The sequence below is a fragment of the Balaenoptera musculus genome, chromosome 8 (assembly GCF_009873245.2).
Source record: "Balaenoptera musculus isolate JJ_BM4_2016_0621 chromosome 8, mBalMus1.pri.v3, whole genome shotgun sequence".
Classification (NCBI taxonomy): Eukaryota; Metazoa; Chordata; class Mammalia; order Artiodactyla; family Balaenopteridae; genus Balaenoptera; species Balaenoptera musculus.
Genome location: NC_045792.1, coordinates 95,940,335 through 95,964,996, shown reverse-complemented (window position 1 = coordinate 95,964,996; position 24,662 = coordinate 95,940,335). Strand labels below are relative to the sequence as shown.

Genomic DNA, 24,662 nt, shown 5'->3' with positions numbered 1-24,662 from the left:
ATGTAACCATCTGAAATCAGAGATTTGTGGATGACTGTTAAAATTCTCTATCAGCCTTGCATCCAATTTAATTCTGACTTCTGTTTTGATTGCTTAGTATTAGGAATATTCCGATCAACCCAGATAAATCTATCCAAATGTTTGCAGATTAGAAAAACAGTAGCTCACTTTGCAATCTCAGGCCATTCTACAAGCAAGGGAAGTGGGTTAGAATTTGGTATTGAGCATATTTGACTCAAATGCTTATGGAACTTCTGATGTTCCTCTGCGAACCCCTGAGCCACAATTTGTAAACCCCTGGGCCAGTGCAGTCGGGGACCCTGGGTGTGGGTCAGGGAGCCAGGATTCGTGAAGTGGAATGTGATTGGCTGCGAGGAGGAAATGCATGACTTTGGACAGTTACTTGACTTCTCTGTGCCTCAATATCTTCACCTTCATGGGGATTATAGTACCTAGCTCACACAGTTGTTGTGATGATTAAATGAGTTAGTGTGTGTAACATGGTTAGAAGAGTATCTGGCCCAAGAAACGGCTTCGTGTAAGAGCTGCCCTTGTTTCTATGGCACAGAGGATCCTGGGCTGAACCCCTGACTATTTTCCATGGCCTCTTTCCACCAGGGGGCCTGGCTGTGGATTGGGTCCATGACAAACTCTACTGGACCGACTCGGGGACATCAAGGATTGAGGTGGCTAACCTGGATGGGGCCCACCGGAAGGTGCTGCTGTGGCAGAACCTTGAGAAGCCCAGGGCCATTGCCTTGCACCCCATGGAGGGGTGAGTGAGCTGTGGCTCAAGCTCCCAGGTTCCTCATGCGACCTCCAGGGACAGTTCCCCCGCCACCTGGGCCAGACTTTATTGGTAGGGGGTGGGGTGGGGGGCGGGCATCCTCACAGTGTGATGTTAATAGCCTTGGCTGTGCACTCAGACACACCTGGATTTACAGCTCTTCAGTAATTGGCTGTATGGCCTTGGGCTAATGAATCTCTCTATGCCTCCATTTTACTCACTTCTAAACTGGTGATCAAAAAAATATACCTACCTCACAGCTGTGTGAAGATTAGAGCTTAAATGAGATGATGCATTTTAAATGGCATAACACACATTACATAAGTGGTAGATGTTTAGTATTTTTGTTATTAGTTCATAGGGTTGAGCTAATTAATAAAAATTAATAGGGACTTCCCTGGTGTCGCAGTGGTTAAGAATCCGCCTCTCAATGCAGGGGACACGGGTTCCATCCCTGGTCAGGGAACTAGATCCCACATGCATGCCGCAACTAAGAGTTTGCCTGCCACAACTAAGGAGCCCACTGGCTGCAACTAAAAAAAAAGTGCATGTGCTGCAACTAAAGGAGCTGGGGAGCCGCAACTAAGACCCGGCACAACCAAAAAATAAATAAAAATAAATAAATCAGAATAAAATAAATTAAAAAAAAAACCTGGCAAAGTTGAATGGCAAGAAGCTGACATTACTTTAAAAATAAAATAAAATAAAAATTAATAATTTTATTATTAGAAGAAAGGTCTCCTGAAGTGGAAGTTCTTAGCCTCTGGCTTTTGAAAATTAAATGCAGGGACTTCCCTCGTAGTCCAGTGGCAAAGAATCCGCCTTCCAATGCAGGGGACGCACGTTCGATCCCTGGTCAGGGAACTGAGATCCCACGTGCTGCGGGGCAGCCAAGCCTGCGCGCCACAGCTACTGAGCTTGTGTGCCTCAACTAGAGACCCCACGTGCCACAAACTACAGAGTCCACGCGCTCTGGAGCCCATGTGCCCTGGAGCCTGTGCGCCACCACTAGAGAAGAGAAAACCTGCACACCACAACTAGGGAGAAGCCCTATGTGCCCAAACAAGCACCACAACGAAGGCTCCCGTGTGCCGCAACGAAGACCCCACACAGCCAAATGAATAAATATTTTAAAAAAAAATTGAAGTGCAGTCAGTCAAGGGGGGTGTCCTCTAAGATCCTACAGTTGTAGGTCAGCTGTTTTAGAAACACAGCGTGTGTCTGTGTGCGCACGCGTGCATGTGTGTGAAATTACAAAAGGCGGTGGTAGACATTGTGACAAAGAAGAAAGTGCTTGTCCTAAGTCGTATCACACTAGTATATTGTCAGTTCCACAAGGTCAGGATCTTTATCTGTTTTGTTCACTGCTGCACTCCCAATACCTGAGATAGATATGCCCTGCTTGTAGCAGGTACTCCAAAAATTTTTTTGTTAAATGAATACATGCCCTGTCTAGAGACATTTAAATTCAAATATTGAAAAAATGCTCTGCAGACCAAACAGAATGTATCTCCTACCAGTTGGAATCACCTGGGTTAAATCAACGAAAGCCCCCTGCCTAATTACTATCCTGGGTACTTACCCACCCTCTACTGCCTTCCTCTCCATGTCCTTTTTTCTATTCCCAGTACCATTTACTGGACAGACTGGGGCAACACCCCCCGCATCGAGGCCTCCAGCATGGATGGCTCTGGACGCCGCATCATCGCCGATACCCATCTCTTCTGGCCCAACGGCCTCACCATTGATTATGCCGGGCGTCGTATGTACTGGGTGGATGCTAAGCACCATGTCATCGAGAGGGCCGATCTGGACGGGAGTCACCGCAAGGCTGTCATTAGCCAGGGTGAGGCCCTCCCTTCACTCTCCTTTATCTCTCATCCTACTTCCCCCGTCCCAGCCCCCAGGAGCCTTGGCAGAGGGTGAGATTTGTACAGTTGCTGGGCCTGGGCCCAGGGACCAGGCAGGCCATGTCTAGACTGAGGTCCTCCTGGACTTTCCCCCAGGCCTCCCGCATCCCTTTGCCATCACCGTGTTTGAAGATAGCCTGTACTGGACAGACTGGCACACCAAGAGCATCAATAGTGCTAACAAATTTACCGGCAAGAACCAGGAGATCATTCGCAACAAACTGCACTTCCCCATGGACATCCACACCTTGCACCCCCAGCGCCAGCCTGCAGGTAAAAAACCGCCCACCTGGTGGGCCTCCAGTGCTTCTGAGAACCTTGCACCTGTCACAGTTGCCGTTGTTTCCCGCGGGGAAATTTGAGATTAGCACTGATGTGGGCGAATCCCTCCCTCTGCTGGACATTTAGGGTAGTACAATGTTGAGACTCATGAAAGACATTCTTTTTTTTTTTTAAATAAATTTATTTATTTTATTTATTTATTTTTGGCTGCGTTGGGTCTTCATTGCCGCGCAGGCTTTCTCTAGTTGCGGCGAGCGGGGGCCACTCTTCATTGCGGTGCGTGGGCTTCTCATTGCGGCGGCTTCTCTTGTTGCGGAGCACTGGCTCTAGGAACGCGGGCTTCAGTAGTTGTGGCACGTGGGCTCAGTAGTTGTGGCACACGGGCTCAGTAGTTGTGGCGCACGGGCTTAGCTGCTCCGCGGCATGTGGGATCTTCCCAGACCAGGGCTCGAACCCGTATCCCCTGCACTGGCAGGCGGATTCTTAACCACTGCGCCACCAGGGAAGCCCATGAAAGACTTTCAATTTCACTGTCCCCATCTAATTCATGCAGACATTTCCTGTGTGTCAGGTATTCACTCTGCTCACAGGTGGGGCAGATATAAAAAATAATAAGGCATAGCTCCTCCCTTGAGGGAACTCACACCCTTGCTAAACCACTACTCACTAGCCTTGGGACCGTTTCTCCCAACCTTTGGTCTTACCTGACCTTCTTGCTCTGGGCTTTTTGAGCAGGGAAAAACCGCTGTGGGGACAACAACGGAGGCTGCACCCACCTGTGTCTGCCCAGTGGACAGAACTACACCTGTGCCTGCCCCACTGGCTTCCGCAAGATCAGCAGCCACGCCTGTGCCCAGAGTAAGTGGGTCTAGGGCACCTGCCTCAATGGACATGCCTTGTGAGGGTGGGTGGAAGGAACAAGGGATAGGAGTTCAGGGATTGCCAGTTGTGGGGAGGAGCCGGGCTCCTCAGGTAGCCCCTGGAGAGGAAGAATGTAAGAGGCTAAGGGCTCCAATGTCAAAGCTGAGGGCTGAGGGCCCAGCAGTAGTCCCTGAAGGCTCAGCAACACCACCCAGTCAAGTATGAACTCCTGCAGCCAGGCTTGTGTATCATTTCACCCAGGATGCTTTGTCTGTAGGCAGCAAGAGGGTTCCAGGCCCTTCTACAAAGCAGGGGAATGGTTTCCTAGCTCTTTACCTTTAGCCTCACCCTGTTACAGACTTTCTCTCTGCCCCTAAACCATAGAGTAAGATTAGGACTTCTGATGGTGCTCTGTATACATAAGCCCTGGATAAATAAGAGCCTAGTGAGCGAAAGACAATGGGATTCCCAGGGGGCTCCCTGAACTGCTACTCTGGCTTCCTCTGAGCTCCTGAAGGTGTATTGCCTTGAGAGGGTGACCTTGTCTAGCTCAGTGGTGCAGGTGCTTTTTCCTAAGAATAGTCCAGAGAGGAGTGATCCAGATGTATAGCACAACCAGCAAGGGGCTGGGGTAATTCCTCACACATCACAGCTCTTCTCATTTACTGCTGTATGCCCACTGATCCTCTCATCTCTGGTTAAAATCAAATTTCTCTTGGGATCTAGGTCTTTTCCAGAGAGTGAAATTAGGAAAACTATTCAGAGGAGCAGGGGCAGTGGTCATTCAACACACTTTGATTGAGAACCTCATTTCCTTGCCTTCTTTTGTGCCCAGCTTTTTCCATGGTTGTCTTAATGAGATGCAAGGAACTTCCCCTTAAAGGTTTCCCAGAGCTTAAAAGAAGACAGCTGATAAAGTTAGGCAGGAAGTGCCTTCCCAAGCAGAATAGTATACTGGGAAATATTCAGACAGACCAGAATAGGGGCAGGGGATGGAGAAGAGCCCCTGGGAAGAAGCTCTATAGAAGTGTGACCAGAGCTCCATCTCTGGAGTCAGACCTGAGTTCAAGTCCCTGCTTCGGTGCTTTGTAGCTGTGGGATCCTGGACCAGTTACTTGGCCCCTGTTAGCCTCAGGATTGCTTATCTAGAGAATGAGAATAAAAATGGCATAAACCACAAAGGGTTGTTATGAGGGTAAAGGAAACAAGGCAAGAAAAGCACCAAGCTCGGTGCCTGGCAAGGAGTAAGTGCTCTGCAAATAGTCATTATTGGCTGAAGTCGTGGAGAGCAAGAAGAAGGGATCTAGATAACAGAGTGGAGCAGAAGTCCTGAAGTGGACACGGAGGCAGAGAGGCAGGGTGGGCTTGACAGTGACCTAGCCAGTACACCAGAGGAGACTGAGCGAAGTAACAGGAGAGGCAGGCTGAGATGAAGCTGACAGACACTTAAACAGGATGCACCTCTGGGCCCTGGTCAAGTCTACTTCCATTGGATCTTAAAGTCTGATTGTGCCAGCACGGGCTGCCCGATGCTCAAAGGGGGCCTGAGGTGTGAAGAGTAGGGGACAAAGGGCACCAGACCCCAGGAAGTGTGATTGAACCAGATGTCACACAGGTGAGCGTCTGTGTCTGTCATTGTTATTGGATTTAGAGCATTAAAAGAAGACCCCTTTCGGCCTTTGATCAGGTCTTGACAAGTTCCTGCTTTTTGCCCGAAGGATGGACATCCGTCGGATCAGCTTCGACACAGAGGACCTGTCCGACGATGTCATCCCACTGGCTGACGTGCGCAGTGCTGTGGCCCTTGACTGGGACTCCCGGGATGACCACGTGTACTGGACAGATGTCAGCACTGACACCATCAGCAGGGCCAAGTGGGATGGAACAGGACAGGAGGTAGGGCCCAGCATGGGCCCAGGCCCTCGGGGAGGGCAGAGATTGAGGGATGGAATTCACCCTCTCCTGGGTAAGGGCTTCCTTCCCCTACCTTTGCCAGCCTGTGAATTGGTGGAGTTTGGGCCCCAGAGCTGGGGTGTAAGTCCAGTTGGTGACACAGCTTTGCTTCCTGCCTAGGTGGTAGTGGATACCAGTTTGGAGAGCCCGGCAGGCCTGGCCATTGATTGGGTCACCAACAAGCTGTACTGGACAGATGCAGGTATGTAGAGGGCAACTATGGCCTGGCTCTCTGGGATCCTCTTATTTAAAACCCTGGCCTCGGGTACAAAGGGCCCAGTGCCCCTCCTAGACCATTTCTGTCTTGACCTGAAGTCCTTGGTAGGTCAGGAGTGGTTGGGCTGCTGCAGAGCTGAAGTTAGCAGCTCACACCTGAGGGTTTGGCATTTGCCATTCAAGTGGCGGCTACTTCAGCTGTGCAGCTGATGCTTGAGAATGCTTTGCGTCATTTCAGATAAGGAACCTACGCCCCGTGGTTTTCCTTCCATCGCTGTCTTGGTAAAAGAGGCATTTTCTATTAGGCAGTTAAGTGTGGGAGGTAAGGGGAATGCCTTAAACCAGAGCTATCAAAGTGTGGTTCCTAGCAATATCAGCGTCAGCATTACCTGGGAACTTGTTAGAAATGCAGGTTCTTGGGCCCCACGTCAGACCTGCTGAATTGGAATCTTTGGGGGTTAGGTTCAGGAATCTGTACTTTGACAAGCTCTTCTGGTTTTTGTGCACACTAAAGTTTGAGAAGCATTGCCTTAAATTATAGGACAGAATGGGTTGCTTGGGTTGAGGAAGCCTTAACTCTTCTACGAAATGGAACTGATCACTTCCTTGAATTTCTTCTTGAAATTCAATTCACTAAATATCCGTTGCGCATTTATCACAAAGTATTTCTTGAGCATCTACAGCATGCCATGCTCTGTGCTGGGCATGGGAGGTAAGAGGATGAATGACCAAGACTAGTTAATGTCTTTGCCTCTTACTTCTTGGTAGGGACAGACCGGATTGAAGTGGCCAACACGGATGGCAGCATGAGAACAGTACTCATCTGGGAAAACCTTGATCGTCCCCGGGACATCGTGGTGGAACCCATGGGCGGGTGAGCACCAGCCCCTTGGGAACAAGTTCTCCCCACCCCCAGATCTGAGTACTAGAGGGGAGTCTGGAGGTTAGAGAGAGTGGCTAAATCTTACGGGTGCACCAAGGAAGCAAGAGCAGCTGTAGAAACCACAGAGCATCGTGACAACTCTTGTCTCCTTCACGGACAAGGAAACCTTTTACATTTAAAAATTTTTTTCTTTTTCTGTTTTTTTGTTTGTTTGGTTGGTTTTTTGGTCTGCTTACCAAAGTAATCCATTGTTTTAAAAAAAAAAAAAAAGTTTGTAGAAAGTGAAGATTCCCTATAATCTCACTCTCCAAAAATAACCGTGGTTAACAGTTTAGGGTATTTTTTCCAGATTTTCTTCTATGTGTACGCATACATGTAGCGGTGGAGGTGATAGTTTTGGTTTGACAACAGTGGCATACTCTTCTGTAACTTGGGTTTTCACTTGGCTATGTATCTTAGCTATCTTTCCATTTGGTTATATAGATCTATTTTTTTCTTCTTGATGGTTATATAGAATTCTGTTAAGTTGATATATCGTAATTATTTAATCCATCCAGTCAAGGAAACATTTAAGATCCTCGGGTACTTTTTGATAGGGATGTGAGATACAAGACCAGAACCCAGGAGGGGGCTGGGAACTGAGGCAAGAGGCTGGGGTAGCTGTAGCAAGCAGAAACCCTCAAACCCTAGGAACCCTGAATCCCCACTGGTATTAACTGGAAGGCTTGTAAGACCTCCCTTGCCTGTGCCCAGGTACATGTATTGGACGGATTGGGGTGCAAGCCCCAAGATTGAACGAGCTGGCATGGATGCCTCAGGTCGTCAGGTCATCATCTCTTCTAATCTGACGTGGCCTAATGGATTAGCCATTGACTATGGGTCCCAGCGGCTATACTGGGCTGATGCCGGCATGAAGACGATTGAATTTGCCGGACTGGATGGCAGCAAAAGGAAGGTAAGGGTGGCGCTAAGGCATCCTCCCACAGCCCTGACAGCCTCCAGGGTGGCGCTTCCTGGCTGGCAGCTAACAGGACCCAGGGAAGCCTAGGGGTGATCCAGCATGGTGCGTTTGCTATTTCTCTGAAACTGCAGCTGTGCTCCAGAGCCCGGGGTCCCTGCTCCTTGATGATGAAAGGAAACTAGGGATCATGTGGCTTGTGGGCTGGGGGTATAAGTGCTTTCCTAATAACCATCACCACTAATGCTAATTAATCACCAGTTGCATACTGGGCCCATGACCTCTCTCTCTCTCGCTCTCTTTGTTTTTATTGTTTATTTTGATATAATTTCAAACCTACAGACAAGTTGTAAGAATAGTCAAAAGAACCAATAACTAATATTTTGCCACATTGTTTTTTCTTGATAGCAACTTTGAAGATAATTTTTTATTAATTTTTATTGGAGTATAGTTGCTTTACAATGTTGTGTTAGTTTCAGCTGTACAGCAAAGTGAACCTACTGTATAGCACAGGGAACTCTACTCAGTGCTTTGCTACACTGTTATCATTCTCATTCTCTGTCCACACACACACACACACACACACACACACACACACACACACACACACACACACCACACAATTCTTCTGAACCATCTTAGATTAAATTGGAGCCATCCTGCCGTTGAACCCAAAATAGTCCAGTGCATATTTCCTAAGAACAAGAACATTGTCTTGCATAATCACAGTATAATGATCAATATCAGGGAATTTATCATTGATACAATATTACTATCTAATCCACAGTCTATATTCAATTTCACCACCAATTGCCCCGATAATGTCCTTATAGCTTTTTTTTTTTCCATTTTTCTTTTTAAGTCCAGGATCCAATCCCAGATCACAGTTGTTTTTAGTAATCATGTCTCTTTAATCTGGAACATTTCCTCAGCCTGTCTTTGTCTTTCCTGATCTTCGTATCTTTAAAGAGTAAATGCCAGTTATTTTGTAGAATGTCCCTCAGTTTGTCTGATGTTTCCTTGTGATTAAGTTCAGATTATGCATTTGGGGCAGAAATACTACAGTGAGTAAAGTCGTGTCCTGAGTTTTCAATGTGTCTTATCAGTAGCCACAGATGTCAGCTTGTCCCATCATTGTGATACCAACTTTGGTTGTGCGGTTAAGGTGGTGTCCACTGTAAAGTTGCTATTTCTCCTTTTGTAATTAATAAGTAATTTGTGCAGAGACACTTTGAGATTATGTAAATAATACATGATCTTTTACAATCATCACGCAACCCTTGGAGCCAGGCACTGTCATGATCATATCACAGATTGGCTGACCAAAGTTCAGATTTTATAACCAGCTCTAGCTCAAGGTCACACAGTAGGTGGTACTGGCGGAGCTGCATCCTGCCTCCTCACCTGAGCCCTTGACCACTGCTCTGTACTGTCAGGACTTGCTGGGGCATGACACACGTGCTGGGTCCCTGGCAGGTACTGATTGGAAGCCAGCTGCCCCACCCATTTGGGCTGACCCTCTATGGAGAGCGCATCTATTGGACTGACTGGCAGACAAAGAGTATTCAGAGTGCCGACCGGCTGACGGGACTGGACCGGGAGACCCTGCAGGAGAACTTGGAAAACCTCATGGACATCCACGTCTTCCACCGCCGGCGACCCCCAGGTAAGCAGCCCTTGGCCCATACTTGCTTCTCCTTTGCTTCCCTCTGCAACAGTCCTTCCCATTGACCCACTCCTCTCCACCCAGTGTCCACACCATGTGCTACGGAGAATGGCGGCTGCAGCCACCTGTGTCTTCGGTCCCCAAATCCCAGTGCCTTCAGCTGTACCTGCCCCACAGGCATCAACCTGATGCCTGATGGCAAGACCTGTTCACCAGGTAGGTCTAAGCATCACAGACCTAGATAGAGCCTCTCTGGGAGGAGCAGTGGCTCTCTTTCTTCCCTGCAAGTGGACTCTGGTGTGGTCTGAGAAACCTAAGCTTCCAGAGGCTTAGGAGCGAGACAAAGCTTTTAGAAAAAAGAAGAGGTCCAGAGGAGCAGGTAGACAGGATTAGAAGCAGGATCCAACTAGGTCTCATGGTGTCTTCATGCATATTAGAAAAAGATGTTCCTTTCTCAGACACTTTACTTTGATCTGTTGGGAAGTTGTCATAATATACTGATTCGGTTAGAACAAGTCAGTTTTGTTCCTTCTGCCCAAAATTGGTATAGTAAATACTAGAACATATGATATCTACAATTTGATGGTACCTCCTTTGGAAATGGCACTTTTGTGAGTATACACAACCAGCACAACCTTCGTATAACCTTAATTGAAAGGTCTCAGAAGCAGGACCTGGCTGCCCAGATGTTGGAAGTTGAGGTTTCTCCCTAGGGGCTGCTGCATGGTAGGCTGCATTTGAACCCTAACTTCCTGGGGAATTAGAGCAAGAAAGGAGCTCTGAATTGTGCTTCTCGGGTTGTGGGTAAAGCCCTCCTTCACCTAACATGAAGTTTCTTAAACTTCATGGTAAAAGGTCTTTCAAAGAGATTCATTTTCATGATATTAATAAAGAGTTATGACTGTGTATCAGGCCCAATGCTGAGGGTTTTCTGTACGTGATCTCTTTTATTCCTACAGCCACCCTGTTGTTGTCCCCATTTTACAGATGATGAAAGTGAGGCTTAGACAATTTAAACAATGTGCCCAGGATCACAAAACTAGAAACTAATGGAGACAGGGCATGAACTTCAGTTTGCCTTACTCCAAATCTTCTTAATGGCTGTGCTAGGGTGACTGTCCTCTTTCCTTCTCTCCCCACCTGGGCAGGCATGAACAGTTTCCTCATCTTCGCCAGGAGGATAGACATACGCATGGTCTCCTTGGACATCCCTTATTTTGCCGATGTGGTGGTACCAATCAACATTACCATGAAGAACACCATTGCCATTGGAGTGGATCCCCAGGAAGGTCTGTGTGGCCCTCCCTTCTCTCCTGGCCCACTGTCCCTGCCTTATAGCAACTGCTGCCCTTGCTTTCCCACCACCTTTGCCTCCTGCTAAGAGCCTGGGGGCTCCCCGTTCCCTCTGGCACGACCCCTGCCCCATCTCTATAGCACTTTCTCTCTGGTTATGAGGGCATGGGGTTTGGGGGCCTTCCTCTTCATCTCTGCCAAGAGCTATCCTGCTATGATATTTCTATATTTCCCTTGATATCCTCTGCTCAGGGGCATAGGGCTCTCTGACATGCCCTGGTGTCTCGGGGCATGTGAGCTGTGTGTGTTCCTTTGGGGGGCAGGGTGAAAGTCCAGGCTGAGCCAAGGCTTCCCTTTCCAGGAAAAGTGTACTGGTCAGACAGCACGCTGCACAGGATCAGCCGTGCCAATCTGGATGGCTCACAGCATGAGGACATCATCACCACAGGTGGGCCTTGCTCCCAGCCCGGGGACCACCTGTCTGGCTACAGAGCTGGGGAGATATCCCATCTGTTTTAAGGCAGGAGCCAGTGTGCTGTCTTGACTTCCTGCAGGGCTGCAGACCACAGATGGGCTCGCAGTGGATGCCATTGGCCGGAAAGTGTACTGGACAGACACAGGGACCAACCGGATTGAAGTGGGCAACCTGGACGGGTCCATGCGGAAGGTGTTGGTGTGGCAGAACCTTGACAGCCCCCGTGCCATTGTACTGTACCACGAGATGGGGTGAGAGCAGCTCTGTGGCTCCAGGCTGCGGGATGGGCTGGCTCAGCTGGGGCGAAGGATGGGGTGAAGGGGGGCAGTGGAGAGCAAGCATGCTTCAAAGGAGCACTGAGACTGACCTCTCTGGGGCACTTCCACTTCCCTGTGACTTCTTTCAGGGTGGCAGTATAGTGTAGAGGTTAAAAGCATGAACCTCGGAATCAGAGATCCAGGATTCAAATTTCTTCACCATTTATTAGCTGCGTCTGTCACTTTGGGTCCAATATTTAACCTCCCTGGTCCTCAGCTTCCTTGCCTTTAAAACGGAGCCGATAATGAAAATGCATGCCTGTGGACCTTGTGAGGATTAAGTAGGATAATGCATGGAAAGTACTTTTTTTAAATTGTAAAAAACATAACATTAAATTTACCATCTTAACCATTTTTAAGTGTACAGTTCAGTAGTGTTAAGTATATTCACATTACTGTGAAACAGATCTCCAGAACTTTTTCATCTTGCAAATCTGAAATTCTGTATTCATTAAGCAACAACTCCCTTTTGTGCATGTAAATACTTTTCACAGTGTTTGGCATATTGTTAAGTACTCACAGTATACAGGAACTGTGGAAATAACCAGCTAGTATTGTTTCTTGTCCAGGTTCATGTACTGGACAGACTGGGGGGAGAATGCCAAGTTAGAGCGGTCTGGAATGGATGGCTCAGACCGTACCGTGCTCATCAGCAACAACCTAGGGTGGCCCAATGGACTGACTGTGGACAAGGCCAGCTCCCAACTGCTCTGGGCTGATGCCCACACGGAGGTGAAGGTTCTACTCCTGCTGCTTTGCAGAAGCCTGGGGATATGGGAGGGGCCTATTTGGGATCTCCGCTGAGGGCTCCCAGTCTTCTGATAGCCACCCCTCACCCTCTCCTTCCTCTATAGCGAATTGAGGCTGCCGATCTGAATGGTGCCAGTCGGCACACACTGGTGTCACCTGTGCAGCACCCATATGGCCTCACCCTGCTCGACTCCTATATCTACTGGACTGACTGGCAGACCCGTAGCATCCACCGTGCCGACAAGGGTACTGGCAGCAATGTCATCCTGGTGAGGTCCAACCTGCCAGGCCTCATGGACATCCAGGCTGTGGACAGGGCACAGCCACTGGGTGAGAAGACCCCTAGGGCTGTAAGCCAGAGCCTCTGACTTTCTGCGGGTATCTCAACATCAGAGATATATCCAGAGCACAGAGATGCCTTTACAACCAGAGAGACAGGGACCTGCCTAAGCCCCCCTGTAGGATCAGGCTGTGTTCCCTCTGGGTATGGCTGGTACTGTAACAGCAGGGTGCTGTCATCCTCAAAGGACTCCTGGAGACACCCCTGGTCCTTCTGCCTCTTCCCTGCCAGGCACCGAATCCTGTTATGTAGAATAGCAGACAATCAGGCACAAAAAACTAGGGCCTTTATAAGGTTCAGACCATATTCCAGGCTGGGTGTCAAAACTCGTGCTTCTCTTTCTCAGGTTTTAACAAGTGCAGCTCGAGAAATGGTGGCTGCTCTCACCTCTGCCTGCCTCGGCCCTCTGGCTTCTCCTGTGCCTGCCCCACTGGCATCCAGCTGAAGGGCGATGGGAAGACCTGTGACCCCTCTCCTGAGACCTACCTGCTCTTCTCCAGCCGCGGCTCCATCCGGCGTATCTCACTGGACACCAGCGACCACACAGATGTGCACGTGCCCGTTCCCGAGCTCAACAATGTCATCTCCCTGGATTATGACAGTGTGGATGGAAAGGTCTATTACACAGATGTGTTCCTGGATGTTATCAGGTATGAGTGTCCCCGAAACCTCCAGAGGACACAGACCTGCTTCTGACCTCTGATGGGTGAGGTTGTGGTCTGTGTTGACCTCTAAATGGACTAAGTGATTCTACAACTTGGATAGTGAGTTCTGACCCTGAATTGTATGCTTTATAGTGTTATCACGTACAGCAGAGTTTCAAACTTTTGGGTTTTTTTGTTTATTTAAAGATTATGAAGTGTTTCAAGATTTTTTTTTTTTTTCTGGTCACGCCACGCGGCTTGTGGGATTTCCCAACCAGGGATTGTGTCCCCTGTGGTGGAAGTGCGGAGTTCTACCCACTGGACCGCCAGGGAATTTCCCTATTTAAAGATTAATAGGGACTTCTCCGGTGGTCCAGTGGTTAAGACTCCATGCTCCCAGTGCAGGGGATGCAGGTTCGATCTCTGGTCGGAGAACTAGATCCCACACACATGCCGCAACTAAGAGTTCGCATGCCACAACTAAGACCCGGCACAGCCAAATAAATATTAAAAAAAAAAAAAAAGATTGATAGAAGCCCAGTATGTAAAACAAACAGATAAAGTCAGGCTGGGGACTGGGAGCCTTCTACCCCTACCATTGGGCCCTGCAGGAGCTCCAGTGATCCTCTAAGACTCATTGATCAGTTGGCCATGTAGCCAAACCAAGTATCTGTATTATAATGCAGGAACGCTGGCCAAATGCCAAGGCTTATGGTTGTGTTGGGTTTTGTTTTTTAATAACTTTTGTTTTATTTAAATTTTTATTATTCCAATTTTTTACCCCGACACAGCTGAGGAATGTGGTACCCTGTCACCAGTTAGAGGGTTTTACCATGGCAGAGATTCTCACGTGGAAGAACAGGAGCATTCCCTTTTGTTCTCCCTGAGGGGTGTATTAGGATCTGGGAGCTGGTGGGCATATGTAGTTTAGAAAAGTCCCCCCGTGTATTTGTGCCATGCCCCCCATCCTGAGGTTGAATTCCCCGGTGTAGGACTGCTATAAAAATGCACGGTAGATTTTGGAAAATTCTGCCCTTTCTCATAATCACTATCTAGCAATCCTTGTCTCCTCCTTAAGGTGTATGGGGTTTATTAACCTGTCTTTTGGCAAGACATGGGCCCAGATGCCCCCTACTTACAGCAGGAAACACTCTGTCCTCCCAATAATTTATTCAATTTGGCAGCTATTTTGAGTACCTAGTGTGCTAGATGCTGAGGAATGTACTTATCAATACTTGGTCCCTGCCCCTATGGAGCTTACAGTGTAGTGGGAATCCAATTATGGGAACATGGATGAAAGGGGTATCAGCCTATTGCCGATCTGGTCAGTCATCCAACCCTGCCTGGGCTGTTCCCCAAGGCGAGCAGATCTGAATGGCAGCAACATGGAGACGGTGATCGGGCGTGGGCTGAAGACCACCGATGGGCTGGCAGTGGACTGGGTGGCCAGGAATCTGTATTGGACAGACACAGGCCGAAATACCATCGAAGCTTCGAGGCTAGACGGTTCCTGCCGCACAGTGCTGATTAACAACAGCCTGGATGAACCTCGGGCCATTGCCGTTTTCCCCAGGAAGGGGTAAGTTTTTGGCCAGCAGAAAAGAGACCCAGGGAAGAAGGGCCTGGTGAAGAGGCTCTTGAAAGATGCCTATATATTAATGGTATCTGGGTGTCCCTGTATTCTCTCGACCTCTGGGTGCCATCTTCCCATGCCTTGCTGATGGCACTATTGTGTCCCAGGTACCTCTTCTGGACAGACTGGGGCCACATTGCCAAGATTGAACGGGCGAACTTGGATGGCTCTGAGCGGAAGGTCCTCATCAACACAGACCTGGGTTGGCCCAATGGCCTTACCCTGGACTATGATACCCGCAGGTGGGAATCCTGTCCCAGACAGCCCCCTGGAAATCAGGTGGGCAGAGGAGAGGATGGTTGAGACTGAAGCAGTGAAAACAAACAAATAGAAAGCTCCTTGGTAGGTAGGGAAGAGCAAGCAGTGAGAAGTATGAGGGAACAAATTCTTGGAGCAGGTGTTGCTGAATCCAGCACTCAACCCTCAGGTGGGGATTATCTGGTTTACATGTTTTTCATTTGAATGCTTTAGCAGAGCATGTCCTCTGGCTGGACCACAGATCCCACTACCCCCATCCAGTTAATGGATGATTCTTTGCATTTGTTGCCCTCCTGATCCCATCAGGTATTGGAATTTGCAACTCCTGATCTAGATTAAAAATACTGGAGGGCAGGAGAAGAGGGAGGAAGGGGCTCCAAAGCAGTCAGTTCTCCTTTCTGCTCTCAGAAGAAGGGAAGGGAATCAAAGTCACCTGGAGAGCTGGACTGGAGGAGAGGAATGCCCTCTTCCGTTAACTTCACTGAGCTCTTTGTAGACTGAGTCTCTTCTTGAAGGGCGTTCATAAGAATTTGGGCTTAGATTCTTGGGTAGGAGTCAAAGGGTGATCAAGTCGTTGAAGATGAGACTGGGGGCTGGCTCCTCCGAGGTCACTAGATTTCTACCCTCCCCAGAACAGCCCTGGCCTCCCCACTTATTAGTCACCGACCGAGTTCCACTCTTCAGCTTGGGGATTCCCAGTGACCTCTCATCAAGTCAACTTGACTGCTCACAGCACCTGGCAGTTCAGCTCAGGAGGGGACAGCTAGCTCCCTGAGGGCAGGGCTGGACTCCCTGGCAAGTGTTTTCAGCAGCCGCCTTTTCTCCTTTCCTTTACAGGATCTATTGGGTGGATGCCCATCTGGACCGGATTGAGAGCGCCGACCTCAGTGGGAAGCTCCGGCAGGTCTTGGTCAGCCACGTGTCGCACCCCTTCGCTCTCACTCAGGTACTGGCTCAGGAGAGAGGTAACTAAACCTCCTTGACAGGGGTGTTTCCTTGGGGCTCTGCATCAGCAGCCTCAGCCCCAGGTGCTACTGAACAGGTTTGCTATAGAAGCTCATTTTAGGGGTGATTCTTGTACACTGAAGCCTTGCCACTATGTGCCCTGCTGCTCCTGCTGTCCCATGTTCTAACATTCGAAGGAGTGGCTCTCAAACAGCTGTACGGAGTCAACTGTGGAACTTGTTAAAATGCATATTCCCAGGCACTGGATATAAAGAATCTGCCTCCTGAGGGTTGGGCAAGGAATATTCATTTTAACAAGTTCCCCAGTTGATCCCAGTGCTGTGGTCCCAGCATGCAAGCTCAGGCAGCTTACTTTAGTGGGCAGAGGTGTGGAGTGGCTGAGAGCCAGAGTTTTGAGGCAGGTAGCCAGTCGGTAAGTGTTTATTGAGTGAGTACCTCCCGTGAGCCAGCTCTGTGGGGTCAAGTTCTGCCTGTGTCATGAAGTAACTATGCAACTTTGACAAGATAGTGAACTTCTCTAAGCTTCACTTACTTATAAAATAAACGAGTTTAATAATAGTATCCTCCTGAAATATACACAAAGCATTAGCAGAGTATCTGGCACTCAGTGTGTATTATTTCTAATCATTTTATTTAGTATTAGCTGTCATTTTTTTAGAGTTCTAACCCTGTATAATAATTCAAGAAAGGAAAAAAGGTATACCAAGCCTGGGGCCAAAACAGGGATTCTCAATCATTTAAAAATCTTTATCCTCGGGAGGAACACTCCCAAACTCATTCTACAAGGCCACCATCACCCTGATACCAAAACCAGACAAAGATGTCACAAAAAAAGAAAACTACAGGCCAATATCTCTGATGAACATAGATGCAAAAATCCTCAACAAAATACTAGCAAACAGAATCCAACAGCACATGAAAAGGATCATACACCATGATCAAGTGGGGTTTATCCCAGGAATGCAAGGATTCTTCAATATATGCGAATCAATCAATGTGATATAGCTATTAACAAACTGAAGGATAAAAACCATATGATAATCTCAATGGATGCAGAAAAAACTTTTGACAAAATTCAACACCCATTTATGATAAAAACTCTCCAGAAAGTAGGCATAGAGGGAACCTACCTCAACACAATAAAGGCCATATATGACAAACCCACACCAACATCATTCTCAATGATGAAAAGCTGAAACCATTTCCTCTAAGCTCAGGAACAAGACAAGGTTGCCCACTCTCACCACTATTATTCAACGTAGTTTTGGAAGTTTTAGCCACAGCAATCAGAGAAGAAAAAGAAATAAAAGGAATCCAAATCGGAAAAGAAGAAAACTGTCACTGTTTGCAGATGACATGATACTATACTTAAAGAATCCTAAAGATGCTACCAGAAAACTACTAGAGCTAATCAATGAACTTGGTAGAGTAGCAGGATACAAAATTAATGCACAGAAATCTCTTGCATTCCTATACACTAATGATGAAAAATCTGAAAGAGAAATTAAGGAAACACTCCCATTTACCACTGCAACAAAAAGAATAAAATACCAAGGAATAAACCTACCTAAGGAGACAAAAGACCTGTATGCAGAAAACTATAAGACACTGATGAAACAACTTAAAGATGATACAAACAGATGTAGATATACCACGTTCTTGGATTGGAAGAATCAACAGTGTGAAAATGACTATACTACCCAAAGCAATCTACAGATTCAGTGCAATCCCTATCAGACTATCAATGGCATTTTTCACAGAAGTAGAACAAAAAATTTCACAATTTGTATGGAAACACAAAAGACCCTGAATAGCCAAAACAATCTTGAGAAAGAAAAATGGAGCTAGAGGAATCAGGCTCCTGGACTTCAGACTATACTACAAAGCTACAGTAATCAAGACAGTATGGTACTGGCACAAAAACAGAAATATAGATCAATGGAACAGGATAGAAAGCCCAGAGAAAAACCCACGCACATATGGTCACCTTATCTTTGATAAAGGAGGCAAGAGTATACAATGGAGAAAAGACAGCCTCTTCAATAAGTGGTGCTGGGAAAACTGGACAGCTACATGTAAAAGAATGAAATTAGAACACTTCCTGGACTTCCCTGGTGGCGCAGTGGTTAAGAATTCGCCTGCCAATGCAGGGGACATGGGTTCAATCCCTGGTCCGGGAAGATCCCACATGCTGCGGAGCACCTAAGCCCGTGTGCCACAACTACTGAGCCTGTGCTCTACAGCCTGTGAGCCACAACTACTGAGCCCACGTGCCACAACTACTGAAGCCCGTGCACCTAGAGCCCGTGCTCTGCAACAAGAGAAGCCACCGCAATGAGAAGCCCGTGCACCACAACGAAGAGTAGCCCCCGCTCAACACAACTAGAGAAAGCCCATGCACAGCAACAAAGATCCAGTGCAGCCAAAAATCAATCAATAAATTAATAAATAAATTAATTTTTAAAAAAAAGAACACTTCCTAACACCCTACACAAAAATAAACTCAAAATGGATTAAAGACCTAAGTGTAAGGCCAGACACTATAAAACTCTTAGAGGAAAACATAGGCAGAACACCATGACTTAAATCACAGCAAGATCCTTTTTGACCCACCTCCTAGAGTAGAAACAAAAATAAACAAATGGGACCTAATGAAACTTAAAAGCTTTTGCACAGCAAAGGAAACCATAAACAAGACGAAAAGACAACACTCAGAATGGGAGAAAATATTTGCAAACGAAGCAACTGACAAAGGATTAATCTCCAAAATATACAAGCAGCTCATGCAGCTCAATATCAAAAAAACAAACAACCCAATCCAAAAATGGGTAGAAGACCTAAATAGACATTTCTCCAAAGAAGATATACAGATTGCCAACAAACACATGAAAAGATGCTCAACATCACTAATCATCAGAGAAATGCAATTCAAAACTACAATGAGGTATCACCTCACACCAGTCAGAATGGCCATCATCAAACAATCTACAAACAATAAATGCTGGAGAGGGTGTGGAGAAAAGGGAACCCTCTTGCACTGTTGGTGGGAATGTAAATTGATACAGCAACCATGGAGAACAGTATGGAAGTTCCTTAAAAAACTAAAAATAGAACTACCATATGACCCAGCAATCCCACTACTGGGCATATACCCTGAGAAAACCATAATTCAAAAAGAGTCATGTACCACAATGTTCACTGCGGCACTATTTACAATAGCCAGGACATGGAAGCAACCTTAGTGTCCATTGACAGATGAATGGATAAAGAAGATGTGGTAAATACATACGATGGAATATTACTCAACCATAACAAGAAACGAAATTGAGTTATTTGTAGTGAGGTGGATGGACCTAGAGTCTGTCATACAGAGTGAAGTAAGTCAGAAAGAGAAAAACAAATACCATATGCTAACACATATATATGGAATCTAAAAAAAAAAAATGGTTCTGATGAACCTAGGGGCAGGACAGGAATAAAGACACAGACGTACAGAATGGACTTGAGGACACGGGGAGGGGGAAGGGTAAGCTGTGATGAAGTAAGAGAGTAGCATTGACATATATACACTACCAAATGTAAAATAGATAGCTAGTGGGAGGCAGCTGCATAGCACAGGGAGATCAGCTCCGTGCTTTGCGACCACCTAGAGGGGTGGGATATGGAGTGTGGGAGGGAGATGCAAGAGGGAGGGGATATGTATGGGGATATACATATGCATACAGCTGATTCACTTTGTTATACAGCAGAAACTAACACAACACTGTAAAGCAATTATACTCCAATAAAGATGTTAAAAAAAATATCTTTGTCCCTCGGGCTTCCCTGGTGGCGCAGTGGTTAAGGATCTGCCTGCCAACGCAGGGGACACAGGTTCGAGCCCTGGTCCGGGAAGATCCCACATGCCGCGGAGCACCTAAGCCAGTGCGCCACAACTACTGAGGCTGCGCTCTAGAGCCCGCGAGCCACAACTACTGAGCCCACGTGCCACAACTACTGAAGCCCGCGTGCCTAGAGCCCATGCTCCGCAACAAGAGAATCCACCGCAGTGAGAAGCCCACATACCGCAATGAAGAGTAGCCCCCGCTCACCTCAACTTGAGAAAGCCCACGCGCAGCAACGAAGACCCAATGCAGCCCCCCAAAAAAGGAATAAACAAAATAAATAAATAAATAAACAATTTAAAAAAATCTTTGTCCCTTTTTGACAAACATCCACTCTATCTATATTCTGCATTATATCCTACCGGCCAATAAGATTTTGTCTGGCTTTACTTAATGATAGGCTTTTCCCCCCTGTACTCCAAATGTAAAACTACAGAATTATATTGAATTTAGTTTTTCAATCTACAAGTTTCCCCTGAGGTTTCTGACGTATACTCCAGGGATGGGAGGGGAACCACCTACATTGCCCTTCCCCACCCCTAGCAGAGAATCTCAGGATCACTGCATTAGAGGGCAGCTGCCTGCAGAGGTAACCAGAGGACTTGGGCCAGGGCTCTGAGTGATGGGCCCAGAAGAACGGGGACCTAGAAGGACTGCCCCCTCCCGCCCCACGCAACTTACTCCTGTTTGCTAGGTACAGGAATTTATTTATTCACTGAGCCACTGGGTCAGCTGACTGAGGACTAAGTGTTAGTGCTGGAAATTGAGAGATGAATGAACCACATTCTTGTTCTTGAAGAACTTAATCTGGCAGGACAGATAGACGTAAACAAATGACCACAGAGTGTCGAAACTCACTTGTGGAAGTGAGGACAAGCTCAGAGCAGCATGGAGAAAATGGTGAATTCTCTATGGAGTGGGGGAGATTTCCTGGATAATGTCATACCTGGGGATGCACAGGAGTTGACATGGATAAGGGAAGAAGAGGGCATTTGGACAGAGGGAACACACGGGCTGAGGCATGGAAGCTGTACCAGGGTCTGCCTATTAATAGTTACTCTTTTTGGGGTTTCCCTATTGAGTAGCAGGACAGGTGGATCTACTGGACAGACTGGCAGACCAAGTCAATCCAGCGTGTTGACAAGTACTCAGGCCGGAACAAGGAGACGGTGTTGGCGAATGTGGAGGGACTCATGGATATCATCGTGGTTTCCCCTCAGCGGCAGACAGGTAGACTCCAGGGTCCTGAGCCTGCTTCCTTACCATTGGTGGGGTTGGTTGGTCACCCCGAGGACTGTTAATAACCAAGACAGTTAGAGCCACAGGAGAGCCTTTTGGTTCACATCTTAAGTTCTTAGACCTTTCAGCCCCCTGTCGTTATACCCCTCCTGCCCCACGGTCCCTGGGAGTAAGGTAGCCCCAAATCTCCTCCTTTTTGAGAAGTGTCAAATTAGGAGACTTGATTCTGCCCCAGGCCAGATATTCACATCTGCTTTGCCCCCAGGGACCAATGCCTGTGGTGTGAACAACGGTGGCTGCACCCACCTCTGCTTTGCCAGAGCCTCAGACTTTGTATGTGCCTGTCCTGACGAGCCTGATGGCCGGCCCTGCTCCCTGGGTGAGTTGGACTAATTGGCCTCCTGGAACAGCAGAGCCCTTGGAAGGGCAGGGGTTCAGCAGCCTCAGCTTTGTTCTTCTGGGTGAGATTTCCCCTCAGGGGTTCTTACAGCAGAGTGACTGGGAGCAATGAGTTTGAGCTTTGGAATGGTACAGACCCAGGTTTGTCTGGCTTCTGGCATTTACTAGGATGGAAATCAGGTCTCCTGATTCCCTGATCCCTACTGTGACCTGTGCATTATTCTCTCTTCCTGCCCTTTGTGGGCCAGCTAGCCCATCCGGAGCTATTAATATTGGAAATTGGGACTTCCCTGGTGGCGCAGTGGTTGAGAATCCGCCTGCCAACGCAGGGGACACGGGTTCGAGCCCTGGTCCGGGAAGATCCCACATGCCACGGAGCACCTAAGCCTGTGCGCCACAACTACTGAGCCTGCGCTCTAGAGCCCGTGAGGCACTACTGAGCCCATGTGCCACAACTACTGAAGCCCGCGTGCCTAGAGCCCGTGCTCTGCAACAAGAGAAGCCACTGCAATGAGAAGCCCACGCACCGCAATGAAGAGTAGCCCCCACTCGTCACAACTAGAGAAAGCCTGTGCGCAGCAACAAAGACTCAACGCAGCCAAATAAATAAATAAAATAAATAAATTTATAAAAAAATATATATTGGAAACCAAATCCTTTTTATGTACAGTATTAAGAAGGACATCTAACGGGGGTACCTAGGATCAGGGCAGCTAAAAGATTGCTTTATCAAGTTCTCCAGATGCTACTCTTGGACCATATGTAGATATTTGTGGCTCCAGTGATCCACTCCAGTCCTTGTTTTCTCTCCAGAACCTGGCCTGCTGCCCCCAGCTCCCAGGGCTACCAGCGTGAGTGAAAGGAGCCCCGTGCTACCCAACACGCTACCGACCACCTTGCGTTCTTCTACCAGCCGGACCCGCACATCTCTGGAGGAGGTGGAAGGGAGGTAAGTGGGTCAGTATGGAATTGGGGGCTCTTTGATGCAAATCGCCATCCCCTGCCAGCAGAAGACCATAGGCCCAGCTTGATGATTCTGGCAGATGGGAGGTAGATCACATCATTAGCCACCAGTCCCTGCTACTTGGGACTGGAGATGATATTTAGACTTGCAGGTTGTTGCAAGCGATTCTTTTTTTTAGCTCTGAAGGCAAGAAGCTTTAAGAGGAGCTTTAGAGAGAAATAACTCAGGAGGAGTTTCTGCCCGGCATTCCTCCTTCTTCCTTTCTTTCAGTGATGTTTGCTCTCACAGAACAAGTTTAGCACGTGGTCTTGTACTACAGTTTACTTAGAAGCCACCAAGTCATAGTGGTCTCTGGGCTGTGGCTTTTTAACTTGGGACATCCCCAGGGATGTGATGGCCTTAGCTTATAATGACCTGTAACACTCAAACACACATGCATGTATGTGCATGTGTACACACACACACACACACACATACACACACCGTTATTAAATAAGCAAGCACAACCATGAACAGCTCTCAAATTAAGTGTAAAACATTATATTTCATTAGACTGAAGGTGCTGTCAATTTAAAATGCATCCTGATTTGAGAGATTAAACTGAAAAAATGACCAACAGCAACTGTGAGATGCCATTAATTGTAAGACACAGTCCTATCTCAGAGATACTAGAATATAGAAAAAATGCACATCTTAAAATTGATGAAATATCATGTTATATTCAATTTAGAGAAAGTCTTATAAATTTTTCTTTTTTTTTTTAAACCATTTCGGGTTCTTTTTTTTTTTTTTAATTAATTAATTTATTTATTTATTTTTGGCTGTGTTGGGTCCTCGTTTCTGTGCGAGGGCTTTCTCTAGTTGCGGCAAGCAGGGGCCACTCCTCATCGCGGTGCGTGGGCCTCTCACCATCGTGGCCTCTCTTGTCGCGGAGCACAGGCTCCAGACGCGCAGGCCCAGTAGTTGTGGCTCACGGGCCCAGCTGCTCCGCGGCATGTGGGATCCTCCCAGCCCAGGGCTCGAACCCGTGTCACCTGCATTAGCAGGCAGATTCTCAACCACTGCGCCACCAGGGAATGCCCTTATAAATGTTTTTTATTTACACTTTGCAAAAAAATCATCTGGAAATACAGATAGGAGTAAAAAAGAAATAAGTACTCATATATAATTACCTTTAGTGTTTTTTTCTGATTTGATATATGTGTATATTGTGAAATGATTACCACAGTAAGTCTAGTTAACATCCATCACCACACATATATACTTTTTTTTTCTTATAATGAGAACTTTTAAAATCTACTTTCTTAGCAACTTTCAGATATACAATATTGTTAACTATAGTCACTATGATGTACATGACATCCCCAGGACTTATAGCTGGAAGTTTGAGCCTTTTGACCATCTTCACTCATTTTGTCCACCCCCAACCTCTGGCAACTGCCTATCTGTATGGTATCAATTTATCTATGAGTTGGTTTTGTTTTTTTTTTCAGATTCCACATATAAGTGATATCCTATAGTATTTGTCTTTCCCTGTCTGACTTATTTTACTTAGCAGAATGTCCTTCTTTTTCATGGCTGAATAATGTTCCACTGTATACCACATTTTCTTTATCCATTCATCCATTGATGGACACTTAAGTGGTTTCCATGTCTTGGCTCTTGTAAATAATGCTACATTGAACATGGGGGTGCAGATATCTTTTTGAGACAGTGATTTCATTTCCGACTCTTAGTATTCTGATGTCTATCTTCCCAGGCATTTTTCTATTAGAACATTTTTCATTGTAATATTATTTTTAATATCAACGGTAGCTTAAAAGATAATCAACACGTGATTTCAATTCTGGAGGCAGAAACATAGTAATAATTCCAAATAAGACCACTAGACTCATGTCCCTAAAATTATAAGATTTGTACATGATCAAACTTATTCTATATGCCCCATTTTCTCTTGTTAGAAGAGTTTATATAGAAAAGCAAA

The 24,662-nt window shown here is 46.9% G+C and overlaps 1 protein-coding gene across 2 annotated transcripts in view; it reads left to right on the top strand.

The window, feature by feature from the left end:
* The window catches only part of LRP4 (LDL receptor related protein 4), a 53,260-nt gene that overhangs the window by 18,957 nt on the left and 9,641 nt on the right, over positions 1–24,662 (top strand). For both annotated transcript variants that reach the window (XM_036861184.1, XM_036861183.1), the window contains exons 13-34: positions 619–775; positions 2,416–2,633; positions 2,794–2,970; positions 3,715–3,837; positions 5,528–5,736; positions 5,914–5,995; positions 6,778–6,883; positions 7,646–7,847; positions 9,327–9,516; positions 9,601–9,732; positions 10,665–10,805; positions 11,171–11,257; positions 11,364–11,535; positions 12,171–12,333; positions 12,456–12,681; positions 13,038–13,341; positions 14,696–14,914; positions 15,076–15,210; positions 16,064–16,172; positions 21,162–21,306; positions 21,581–21,694; positions 22,528–22,663. In XM_036861184.1, the coding sequence (XP_036717079.1) occupies positions 619–775; positions 2,416–2,633; positions 2,794–2,970; positions 3,715–3,837; positions 5,528–5,736; positions 5,914–5,995; positions 6,778–6,883; positions 7,646–7,847; positions 9,327–9,516; positions 9,601–9,732; positions 10,665–10,805; positions 11,171–11,257; positions 11,364–11,535; positions 12,171–12,333; positions 12,456–12,681; positions 13,038–13,341; positions 14,696–14,914; positions 15,076–15,210; positions 16,064–16,172; positions 21,162–21,306; positions 21,581–21,694; positions 22,528–22,663 (3,547 nt within the window). The remainder of the gene's footprint in view (positions 1–618; positions 776–2,415; positions 2,634–2,793; positions 2,971–3,714; positions 3,838–5,527; positions 5,737–5,913; positions 5,996–6,777; positions 6,884–7,645; positions 7,848–9,326; positions 9,517–9,600; positions 9,733–10,664; positions 10,806–11,170; positions 11,258–11,363; positions 11,536–12,170; positions 12,334–12,455; positions 12,682–13,037; positions 13,342–14,695; positions 14,915–15,075; positions 15,211–16,063; positions 16,173–21,161; positions 21,307–21,580; positions 21,695–22,527; positions 22,664–24,662) is intronic.